Here is a 12,149-nt window from a genome sequence, read left to right as displayed (position 1 = left end):
CTGTCTTAATAGATAAATATCCCTCCAGGCTAGGTGACTTATAAGCATTTCGATGTCCGTTGGGATCTGGCTGTGACAGTCAGTGCAGGAAAGGATAGGGAAGCACTAGGAAATACGGTGAGAAAGGGACAGTCTTTAACAGCTGGAAGGATGGGGTGCCTCACTCAGGGTGGCTGTCCACAGAGCAGAAAGATGAGGACACATTCCCAGTTTTCTCTCCTTGCACGATCCCAGGTATGCCATGTGGTAGACCAAGCTGGCCATGAATTTAGCAAGCTTGAAATGTGCTTACAGACATCCAGTGCGAGGGCTTCACATTGGTGCCCCTGGTGGAGGTCGAGGATGTTAAAGGGTTCCACTCAACTCTGGAAACCCAGTATCTACAATGTTTCTCCAGGTGACTCTAAGGCAGTTGGCCACAGACCAGTGTTTGAGAACCACTGAGCTAGGCCAACTTCATCACTGCAGAGCAGCCTAACCTAAGACCTACAGTGCTTGTAGCCTGAGTTGTTGGACTTCCCATTCTCTCTGTATCTTTGTCATGGCTCTGCACTGAGCAGAACTTCCAGGCTCTTGGGCTGGACCATGGCTTTGACTTGGGCTTCCTCTGGCTATTGTGATGTGAACAAGCATGCTAGGAGCAGAGGACTGATGTGTGTATATGGTCTGGCTCTTGCAATCCTCCATTTCCTCATAGAACACATAGCAGGTAGCTATTGATCAAAGGAAGTGGGAAGATACACAGAACACACTTGGAATTCTCTCAGGCTTGGCGCTAAGCCCAGTAAAGAGAATCCTGGATCCGTTGACTCTGAGCCAACCTGAATATCATGAGTTTTACAGTGTTTTGTCATATAAGATCATTACAGCATTAGCTGAGCCAGACATAAATGAGGTGTCTTATCCGAAATTGAGTTCTAGCACCAGAACAGAACTTAGGTCTCCTGAGTCTCAGTCCTGGACTCTCACTCCTGCCACATGCTGCCCATTTCCTTCCCCTTCTGTTCTGGAAAGAAGCAGCATTTGCCTTCCCAGGGCTCTTCTGCTCCACCTGCATTGGTCCCTTATACCCCGGGGCATCTTGTCAGTTTCCTCTTTAGAGCTTACCTTTCCCTCACTCCCATTCCTTTTAAAGATGTGCTTTCACTTTTCCAAGGAGACTAGATAAACTAATTTTCATGATTGCATTCAGAGGTCATCCATTACTGAGTTAAGCATGGCTAGATCAAATTTATTTTGCATTTGACCTGAGGCTGATGAGAGACTTGGTGCCAAGTAGTGGGAGTTGGAACACAATACATGACAATTGATGGAGAAATATCTTTGGGTAAGTGGCTTTGGTGCTTCTCAAATTATTTCTAATCTGAATATTAAAGTACCTCAGTTGCTTTCAGACACTCCTCATTTAAATAGGTTACAAACTCTCTGTCTGACAGAGCCAGGTAAATAAAAGACCATGAATACTGGCCATGGAGAGAAACACTCATACGGTACTTCTTTTTTTTTTAAAAGACCATGAATACTGGCCACAGAGAGAAACACTCATACGGTATTTCTTTTTTGTTCCATGGAAAACTTTTTCACAGGGAGGCAGATCTCTGGGGAAACACATTTTTCTTCTCTAGAAAATGTAGGTGTTTTGTTAAGCATAATGATAGATGTTTCTGGTTCCTTGACCTTACTTTGCCTGTAATTTCATGTTGAAGATTTTATTTTTATTCTAAGGTTGAGATGTAAGTTTTTAACCAAGTAAGTGACTAATATTGGAATGACTCTGCAGTATCAGGAGGAAAAGCAAAGAACAGAATGGGAAAGTTAGGCTTCATTATTAATCTAGACTCCGAGCAGATGTTCAGCAGTAAGCTACCCTAAGCGGTTTCCGGTCAGTGTTGAGATGTCTGTTAACTTTGGGCTCCCTTGATGACCATGTTGGAAAGAAGAAATGAACACCCAGCACTTGGGGCTTGCATGGATGCCCTTGTAAGCACAGAAACTAACCAAGCAACCCAAAGACTCTTGGAAGTCTGCAGCATTTTCCATATAGACTAAGTCCCAAGCATACCTGAATCCTGAGACGTGTCCGTAGTTTTGAACTTAAAACACAAGTGCACATAAATAGAAAATCGTTACTTGATTTCATAGCCACTGAAGTTACCTTTTCTTTCCTTTCTACTTTTATTTTAATTTTTTGACTTATTTAATTTTACTTTATGTGTATGAGTGTTATACCTGCATATATGTAAGTGCACCTGTGTCATGCAGGGCACATGGAGGCCAGAAGAGGGTATCAGATCCCCTGGAACTGGAGTTACTAGATGGTTATTAACCACCATGTCGGTGCAGGGAACCAAACTAGGGTTCTCTGCAAGAAGAGCCAGTGTACTTAACTGTTGAGCCATCTCTCCAGCCCCCTTTTCTGTTTTTAATTTTAAAGATAGTATATACTAATTAAGCGAGTCATTCTTACTTTTCAGGATAATCACCATGAACTGTGTAGTACAATCAATACATAAGTGAACATATTTTTTGGGAACAGTGTCACCATTGATCCATGTATACAATTATACAATGTTATAATGTATAATGATCAAATTAGAGAAATTAGCATTTCTTTGCATAATCACTGAATTCCTTAATTACAAAACAATGCTGACAAAACGTTCTCATGTCCAACATCAGTGTTTTCATTTTCATGTCAAACTAGTATTTAATTTAGTTGATTGATTTAACACATTATTATTGAGCTGTGTTTTACAATGTACCTTGATGGTACCATGGAAGAAAAATAGAATAAGATGTATGTATTTTAGTTACTGTGTAGTCCTGTGATTCTTCCTGGTAAATATTTTGTGGTAGAATTCTATTGTTTCCCCCACCTTATCCATGAGGAAGCCATTCTAAAACTTTCAAGGGATGTCTGGAACTGTGGATAGAACTTAGTCCTATATAAATTAGGTGTTTTTCCTACATGTACAAATCTATGATAATTAGTTTATAATTTAGGTTCAGTAAGAAATTAGCCAAAGTGACTAATAACAAACAGAACAATTATAACAGCTCTGTAACAAAAGCTATGTGGGCGTGGTTTCTCATTTTCTCTCGCTGAACACCTTATTACACCTTCACTTTTTCGTTTAAAGGAAGTACTTCACATTTTCTCTTTGACATGTCTGAATTGCCAGCATCACTGATTCTGTGCTTTTGGGGGCAATTATTAAGGATATTGAACACAGGCACTGGAAACTGCTCGTTGGTCTGCTCGCTGAAACGGCTACTGTGAGATTTAATAGGTGGACAGTACATGCAGTGTGGGTACTCTGGACAAAGGGATGATGCAGTTCTCAGGTGGGGTGGCATGCAACTTAACACATATGATTATTGCTGGAATTTTACATCTAGTATCTATTTAAAAAATTTTTTTTTCTTGAGGCAGGCTTTCGCTAGACACGTCTGTGAACCTAGAACTCACTGCATAGACCAGGCTGGCCTTAAATTCACAGAGATCCACCTGCTTCTGCCTCCTCTGAGTGCTGGGATTACTGGCATGTGCCACCATTCCTGGCCTCTGTTTAGTACTTTCAAGTGTTTGTTGATTGGAGAACTGATGCCAGAGGAGACGCTGCAAGTAAGAAGGAATGTTGCGCATGGTCCTTCAGGATGGAGTGATGTCTGTTTGATTGCTGCTGTCTCCCTAGCAGGTAGCATTGCGCTTACACACACTCAGTAAATGCTTGACAGATGAGTATGAGTAACAATTATAATTGCTGATTCAAGAAGAAAGGTAGTCACCAACTTAGAGTGTGCATGCTTGTCTTTGTGATGATTTCAAGTATGAACGACTACAGCATGGTTGATGGAGGCACTGTGACGGGAACGTGGTGGGGGCTATTTTTTGCTGTGTCAGAAGCAGCAGATGCCTCTTCTAGGCCTGGTGTCCAGGACGAAAGGGTTATGGTAACAGAACCACATAGAGAGAAGTGAAGCGGGGTTCTCAACACGTATGAGAAGATGTGTGGATCTCACGTACTATGTTATCTTCTTTGGCTTGTGACTGGGACAAGCCTTTCATCTTGGTGGCCAGTTGGTGGTTTTGTCCTTTGAGAGTAGATAAAAGTAGATGAATCACACCAGAAAAAAAAATCTTTTTGGTGAGCTGCCTTTGGAAACTGTATAGGCCATTGATAGTTTTGAAATGGGGAACATTTCGATGCCAAGTACTTGAATTGGATGGGACGTCTTGGCATTCTCTGCACAGATGGAGGACCTGTGATGTTGGCACTGACAGCCTTTGCTGCTTCACTGAAGAAAGAGGCTCCACATGTCAGGCTCTCCACGGCGCATGTGTTGGTGTCAACAGGTCTTCCAACAATCCCCAAAGAGGGCTCCCTCCTGCCTGACAGCCCTCAGCTTCCTATCAGCCAGGAGTTCCAATTGCAGCCTTTTCAGGAGCCCTTCGTTCACGTACAAGAGCCCCACACGAACTTCTTTGCTGTCAGAGAAGTTTTTGGCATTCCAGAAAGAGAATTTAGAAACGATTGGTTAATTCTTTGCATATGTCCAAATAAAAGAAATTCATCACAATTTGATAATAGGTCCAATCCAGAACATAGCTTTGTGATGGCTGATGTCAGAGCCCCAGAAGTGAGGGTAGGCGTTTTTGGATGGAAGACGCTGAGATAGGCTATTAGAGGTGCTGCTGGAAAACCTCATTTTCCATCTTTTGCTAATCATCAACTTTTTTTCTTGGTCTTTTTTGAGAGAGGGTCTTCCTGTAGGCCTGGCTGGTCTGGAACTCACTATATAGACCAGGCTGGTCTTGATGTTACAGAGATCTGCCTGCCTCTGCCTCCTGAGTGCTGGGATTAAAGGCGTGCAACACCACACCCAGCCAAATATTTCAATTTCTTATATCTGAATAATCACAGCAACATTTTTGTAGTGGTGAGAATCAAAATTGAAATGCTACTTGGCAGTTTGACTACATGCAGATCAGCTTCCAATGTACCAAGATTCAACACTTGTGTGTGTGTGTGTGTGTGTGTGTGTGTGTGTGCGTGTGTGTGTGTGTGTGTGTGAGCTTTGTTCTAAGTTGAACACTTGCCCACCGAATCCAATTCTCAGAAGGGTCTGAGATTGTGGACTAAAGATCTGAAGGTTGTAGATTGACTGGGAAAATTGAGAAAATTAACAATAACTAAGGTGGGGTGTGAGCTGGTGATAAGGCAGTTTGTTCCAGTTTAGTGGGATTTTTCTGCACTTGTTTTCTGGGGTTTTGCAACAAGATTAGCTGCTGCTGCCACCTTTCCTCACCCCATGTTGCTGAGCAGTGTGGAGCAGGGTTGACTCTGCTACACTGCAGAAGACAAGGGCATATAAATGACACGTCTTGGTGAGCTTGTGACTGAGCGTGAACATGGAAGAAGTGGATATGGATGTGGAAGGGAGAGGGAAGCTTGTTTGTTTACGTGATCCTGGTCAATCTGGGCAGAGTCCGAGGGCCTGGGAGGTAGAATATTAGCGCTTATTAGGGGATAGAGGTCCCGGAATAATAAGACTTCAAGGGGTGGGAGAGATGGCTCAGTACTAAAGAGCACTTGCTGTTTGTCCAGAGGACCAGAGTCCAATTTCCAGCTCATAATCACCTGTAACTCGAGCTTAGGGGATCCAATGCCCTCTTCCTGGCCTCTGTGAGCACCTACCCCTTTGTGCGCACGCAGATACATACATATAAATAAGTATAATCTTAAAATAATATTACTTCAGAATATGTGTATGTGTAGTGTGTATGTGTGCATGGGATATATATGTGTGTGTAGTGTATGTATATGTGTGTGGTATATATGTGTGTATGTAGTATGTGTGTGGTGTGTGTGGTATATGTATGTATGTGTGTGGTATATATGTATATGTATATGTGTGTGTATGTATGTATGTAGTATGTATGTGGTGTGTGAGCAGTGTGTGTGGTATATGTATGTGTGTATACATGTGTATGTAGTATGTGTGGTGTGTGTATATGTGTGTGTTGTGTATATGTTGTGTCTGTGTTGTATATGTGTATATGTGTGTAGTGTGTGTGAATGTGTGTGTATGTCGTGCATTGTGTATGTGTGGTATGTGTATCATAAGGCATCTGTTTACAAATAACCCATTCTCCGCCTAAGTGTTTTTCATTTTGCTGATTGGCTGAGCCTTGCGGTGAGGCCCCACAAGGGTGACTGACAGTAGAAGACGGGTGTCATGTTGCAAGCACATGTGTGCAAGCACAGTCATTGTCCACCTTCTCTACCTCTGCCGAGGTGATGCTGTTACCGAATAACACGCACAAGCACTTTTCTTCAGATTGATAATCTCAGCACGAGCTGTCACACGGCGTAGAATGTTGTGCCCGTTTCCCACTTGCTGGATCAATGAGATGGAAGGTTTTCAGAACAATGGGAGGTGTTCCTAAGTTCACCAGGTAAAGATCTGTTCTTCTGCATTTGACAGTTTATAGGTCAATAATCTACAGGGTGAATGTGGGCTGGCACTAAAAGTTTTTACATTCTCAAAGTTTCCATTTCTGGTTTAAGACCTCTAAAGAGAATAACTAACCAGAGAAGCAGGATTTTATATACCTGAAAAGGAGAAATGACAGGTGCTCCTTGATTTGTGGTGGTAGTTTGCTCCAGTAGACTCATGGGAGCTGAGATGCCTTCAGTACGTGTAACCTATGAAACACTGCAGTGTAGTCCATCTACCTTAAATATGCTCAGAACCCTTATTAGCCTACAGTTAAGCAAATCTAATACAAAGGCTACTTTATAATAAAATATTGACCATTCCATGTAAATTGCTGAATGTTGTACTGACAGTGTAAAGTAAAAACAAACAAAACCACCTTCTTTCTTTCTTTCTTTCTTTCTTTCTTTCTTTCTTTCTTTCTTTCTTTCTTTCTTTCTTTCTTTCTTTCTTTCTTTCTTTCTTTCTTTCTTTCTTTCTTTCTTTCTTTCTTTCTTTCTTTCTTTCTTTCTTTCTTTCTTTCTTTCTTTCTTTCTTTCTTTCTTTCTTTCTTTCTTTCTTTCTTTCTTTCTGTTTTTATTTTTATGTGTATGAGTGTTTTGCTTGCAGCATATAAGTGCACTCATGTTGTGGAAAGCCCCTGGAGGCTGGAAGAGAGCATTGGATCCCCAGGAACTAGAATTACCAACTGTTGGTAGCTGTCATGTGGGTGCTGGGACTCGAACCCAGGTCCTCTGTGAAGAGCAGCCAGTGTTCTTAATTGCTGAGCAATCTCTCCAACTGTCCTACCTCTTTTTTGTCTTTTTGTGACAGGGTCTCCCTGTAGACCCAATGGGCCTGGAATTCACTATGTAGACTTAGGCTGGCCTTGATCTCACAAAGATCTGCCTGCCTCTCCTCTACAGTGCTGGGATTGAAGGCGAGAGCCACCATGCTGGATAATTATATTTTCTTATTCATTCCTGCACATGTATATAGTAAGTTCTTATCTTAGAAAGGAGATGAAAATAATCCCTGCCTATTCACCTTTGTTTTTGAGGCATGATCTCACTTTGTAAGCTGTGTAACCCATACTGGTCAGCCTCCCAAGAGTGAGATGATATGCACCATCCCACTGGGCTCTATGTCTATGTCTAGTCAGTTTTTTTTTTGTATTTTTTTCCTATAATTGATTTTAATATATAAAATACTTAGGTATGTTTCTTTAAACTGACATTTTGGGCAAAATTTCATGCATTTTGATTGCGTTCAGATGCCCTCTTCTCTTTACCCCCTACCTGTGTCTATTTAGTTGTAACGGCTGCTTACAAATGTGTATGTAGATGTAGTCTATAGTCTGTGATGTCAGAGATTGTTCTAAAATTGATCAGTGCAATTTCCAGGGTGGACTGGATAGTAAAGCATCCAAGACGTTAATGATGTCCTGGACTGGATGCTCCAGGGCAATATTCAAGAGGCCCTTCCAGATTGAAGACAGAGAAAGATTTGGTGGGAAGGACACACGTGAGGGAATATCAGGGAGAAGCTGGCCAGCAGAGGGGAGTTCATGACCAGAGAGAAAATGGTGTGGTTGCTGGTCGTGGACAAGTCAGAGGATCTGAGGACAGGACTTTCTGCAGAATACAGTTTCTGAACAGGCAGCTGCTTTGTTTTCCTTAAAAATTCTGACATCATTTTTGGATGAGTCGAAACATTTGAATGGAATTTTAGTACTAAGATGGGCTTTAAGAATAATTTTGTCAATTGCTTTGTGCCAGTCAGCCTGACTTTCTATTGAAGCTCCTTTAGCTGAAGCCAGAGACTAATTTTGCCTTAGGTTCTATTACTAGTTGGGGTGAGAACTTATGCTGAATCAGGCCTAGCTTCATAAAGGGGCTCTTTTCCCTATACAAGTTACTTCCAGTTAAATGAGAAAAAGAATGTGAAGAAGAATGCCTTTTTCCAATCATTCCTTAACAGAATAATAACACCGATGACATTAATTTGTGATTGCAAACATGCATGTGTTATTAAGGGCCGATTATTTTCTTAGTTTCAGGAAAATAAAACAAGGATATTTATATTCTTTGAAAACTAAAGGAAATAAAACATTTTTTGTTTATAAAAGTTTTGAGCTCTTAATTGGATTTTGATTATACCAGTATTAGATGTGTTTTGTTTTTGTAGTTCAATATAGAAAACACAGCAGGTACTCAACACATATTTGTTTAATGAATGAATAGTGTAAATCAAACATTTATTAGGAAACTACTCCGTGTCAGATTTGCAGAATATTGCTCAAGATTCACTAGTTTTCTTAAAACATCTTTGAAATCCTTTAATAAAAGCCTACTATTATGTATATGTTGTATTGTTTGGTTATTTTTCATATCTAGTAATTCTTTAGATTTTTTTTTTGAGACAGGGTCTTCCTATAGCCCCAGCTGGCCTGGAATTTGCCTATATAGACCAGATTGGCTTAGCTCTCACAGTGATCCACCTGCTTCTGCCTCCTGAGTGCTAGGATTAAAGGCATGCACCACCACGCCTCACTTCATTTACATGAAAAAAATCATTTTTATTTGATTTTAAATTTTTTGGTTTTATTTTGAGAAAAGGTCTCCCAGTTGGCCTGAAACTCTCTAGGTAGACCAGGCTGGCTTCTATCTCCTAGAGATCTGCTTGCTTCTGCTTCTGAGTACCGAGGTTAAAGGTATGCATCACTATTATTTTCATTAAAATTAAAAAAATTTTAAATTGAATTTATGTGTATTTCATACAGAAATCTTAATAATTTTTATACCCCCTCTCCCACTGGCACTCTCCCACTGGCACCCTCCCATAGCCCCCCCCCCCCGAATTTCATGCATTCTGTCATTGATGTTAAGACCTATCAAGTCGAGTTAGTGTCCCCAAATGTCCTCTCAGTGCTAGTTCATCCATTGAGGTCTAGGCAGCCTACTAGAGTCCCTCCTTTTAAGAAGATCTGCTCTTCCTCACCCAGCAGTAATCAATTGCCAATAGTTCTTTAGCTAAGGTAATGGGAGCCTGCTGCCCATTTCCAAAGTTCATGCTGGGTTTTTTTGTCTGCTTGGGTATTATTTTTAGTTTTTTTTTTAAAATTGTATGTATGCATGTCTGTATGGGGGCTTGCCTGCAAAAGTGTAGGTGCCCACAGAGGTCAAAAGTGTGTGTTGGATCCCCTGGAGCTAGATGGAGTTACAAGCAGTTGTGAACCACTAGATTTGGGTGCTGTGAAGCAAACTCAGGTCCGCTGTAGGAGCAACAGGAGCAGCAGGAGCAGCACATCTTCTGAACCATCTCTCCAGCCCCTATAATTAGTTTTTTTTTTAAGGAAGTCTTTTTGAGATGAAAATAGTGTCTATCTGAAGATCACTTTTTTTTCCTTTTAAGTCAAAGGTCTCAAACACAAAAGGATTAATAGTTTTAGGATCCTTGCTTTTTTATAGTAGGTAAATTGAGCTCCAAATATTTAAATGGAAATACCAAAATTACAGGGAATCTCATAGGGTTAGCCGAATACTAATGCAATAGTGAGAATCTGGGGTAAAAATTGGGCACCTTCAGGAAGCAGCCAGTGAAAATTTCTTACATCCCTGTTACTGGTTTAGCAGATGATATTTCAGTTGTTTCAAAGGACAACTGAATTAAATGAAACCATCCTGAAATGCAAGGAAATACAAGGAACATACAAAGGAAAACTCCCCACAAAGCCTGGAGGAGAGAAGATATGGAGGTGGGATTTGTTAAATACCCAAAGAGTTCTCATTTAGAAATGAGGTTCATGTGTCTGCTTGGCTCCACTGGGAATCACTGAATGGAAGTTCTTAGGGGTGGTGGCCATTTTAGATGAGAGAAGCAGTTTGATAACCAGCAAATTGAACATCCGAAATAATATCAGTTGAAACTTATTGACAACTTAGAGTGGACACAGGCCAAGAACATATTTGTGTGCTGGGAAGGAGACTGAACAAGTGATTTCTAAGTTTTCCAATTGATAGCTTTCCTCTTGGCAGCTAACAGAGATGTGGGATGACTTCTGACTGCCATTTTGAACACTGAATGGCAGAAGATTTGCAGTCTGTTGTTACCCAGTGTTTCAACAGTTGATATCACACAGCAAATACGTTGCAGATTTTTATTACTGTTGATTTTATAATTAATATTACTTCAAATATTTGATTTTGTAGCCCACAAATAGATAAGATTGTTCAATAACACAATATTCATATTTAAAGACTCATGCCATTATTACAGCATGCCTGGAAAAAATAGTTCCTGGGACGTCTAAAATTTATATTGAGTTGTAAACCTCAAGTATGGTTCAAGGGTTAATAGCCCTGAATTTTGCCCTTAAAACGAGTCTTGGGAAATCTACTTCATTATAAATACATTACCACTGGGTAGTGTCCGTCTGACTGATCTGCCAGCGCTACCTTTTCAGCAGTCTTTTAAGTGCTAACCTTTCGTTTTGGGTCTAGAAATGAGATGTACTCCCCTTTCCTAGTTGGGACATCCATTTTTACCTGCCAGTACAGTTTGATGAGCTTGCTTATGCATTGTTCACGTCCTCCGCAGAGCCAGAACATGTAGTCAGCAATCATGGCGCTTCTAGGAATAAGAACAGATGTAAAAAGCGTGATTTTAGAGGGAAGAAGGAGAACAAGAGCAGGCTGTATGTACAAACACTGGAGGAGGCTTTGCTGTGTCCAAATTTAACTTGAGTAAAGTTAAGCAAAACATAAAACACGTTTTAGGATGTGGAAAGTAGATGAATTCTTGTAGCATTCCTGAAACTGCAAGAGAAGGAATAAGCTATTTGTCTTCTAGATGGTTTTTCTATCTGTAAAGTGGAAGTATATTTAAAGACGGTGAGGGAATGCTTTCTTTTGCTTGTGTTGTATTTAGCCTCAAAGCATTTATAGAATAACAGGTCCTAAAGGCCCACACTTGTGGAGATGTATTTCATAGACACGATGGATTTTTCTTTCTGTGCCAGGCATGTAGACTTTAAGATGTCTTCAAATGTAGCAGAGCACAGCGTTGTTAGTTAGGCATTTAAGGATACCACAGACATTCCCTGAGTTAAAGATTATTCATCTCTGGTTAAATTGCCCTTCTAAAAATGGAAAATTAAAGAAACAATCTCCAACTCAACAAACAATCCCCTCCTTCCAAGTTTGTGTCTAATTGAATTAGTTTCTGTAGCCAGTGCATATGATCACTGCATTGGTCTTATTAAGCTGAGGGGATATTAAAAAACTATTGTGGAATGGTATTAATTCATTCCTTAGCACCCTTTGGAAAAACAGTTTACTTTTATGACTGTTTCTTTGCTAGGCTTCTCTATTTCTTTTCCCCAGAGATTCCAAATCCAATTAAATGTGACTAGAAGTAATTCCGAATTGTCACGTTTGCCAAGTAAACATATAATAATCCTGTGTACCTATTCACTAGTACCAAAAGTTTATTTATTTAAGTAGAGCTATCAGGGTGTACTCCTGTGTGTTTTTCTTATCTTTGCCTGCAGATACGTGTTGTTTCTTGACATCACTGTAAATTGAATTAGAAATGTTACTTCCCTAAATATAGGTTGTCTGAGGCACAGAAACTATAAACTTCCTCTAGCACTCTGCTCAAAGAATTAA

The 12,149-nt window shown here is 40.3% G+C and overlaps 1 protein-coding gene across 1 annotated transcript in view; it reads right to left on the bottom strand.

The window, feature by feature from the left end:
• Positions 1–11,102, bottom strand: part of LOC103730820 (spermatogenesis-associated protein 16-like) — a 71,456-nt gene extending 60,354 nt beyond the window's left edge. The window contains exon 1 of the mRNA XM_008829121.1: positions 11,028–11,102. Coding sequence (XP_008827343.1) covers positions 11,028–11,090 — 63 coding nt within the window. The 5' untranslated portion in view covers positions 11,091–11,102. The remainder of the gene's footprint in view (positions 1–11,027) is intronic.
• Positions 11,103–12,149: the final 1,047 nt, after the last annotated feature.

Source organism: Nannospalax galili, unplaced genomic scaffold (genome assembly GCF_000622305.1).
Source record: "Nannospalax galili isolate Female #2095 unplaced genomic scaffold, S.galili_v1.0 scaffold5174, whole genome shotgun sequence".
Taxonomy (NCBI): domain Eukaryota; kingdom Metazoa; phylum Chordata; class Mammalia; order Rodentia; family Spalacidae; genus Nannospalax; species Nannospalax galili.
Note: the sequence above shows the minus strand (reverse complement) of the source record. Positions and strands in the feature narration are given on the sequence as shown.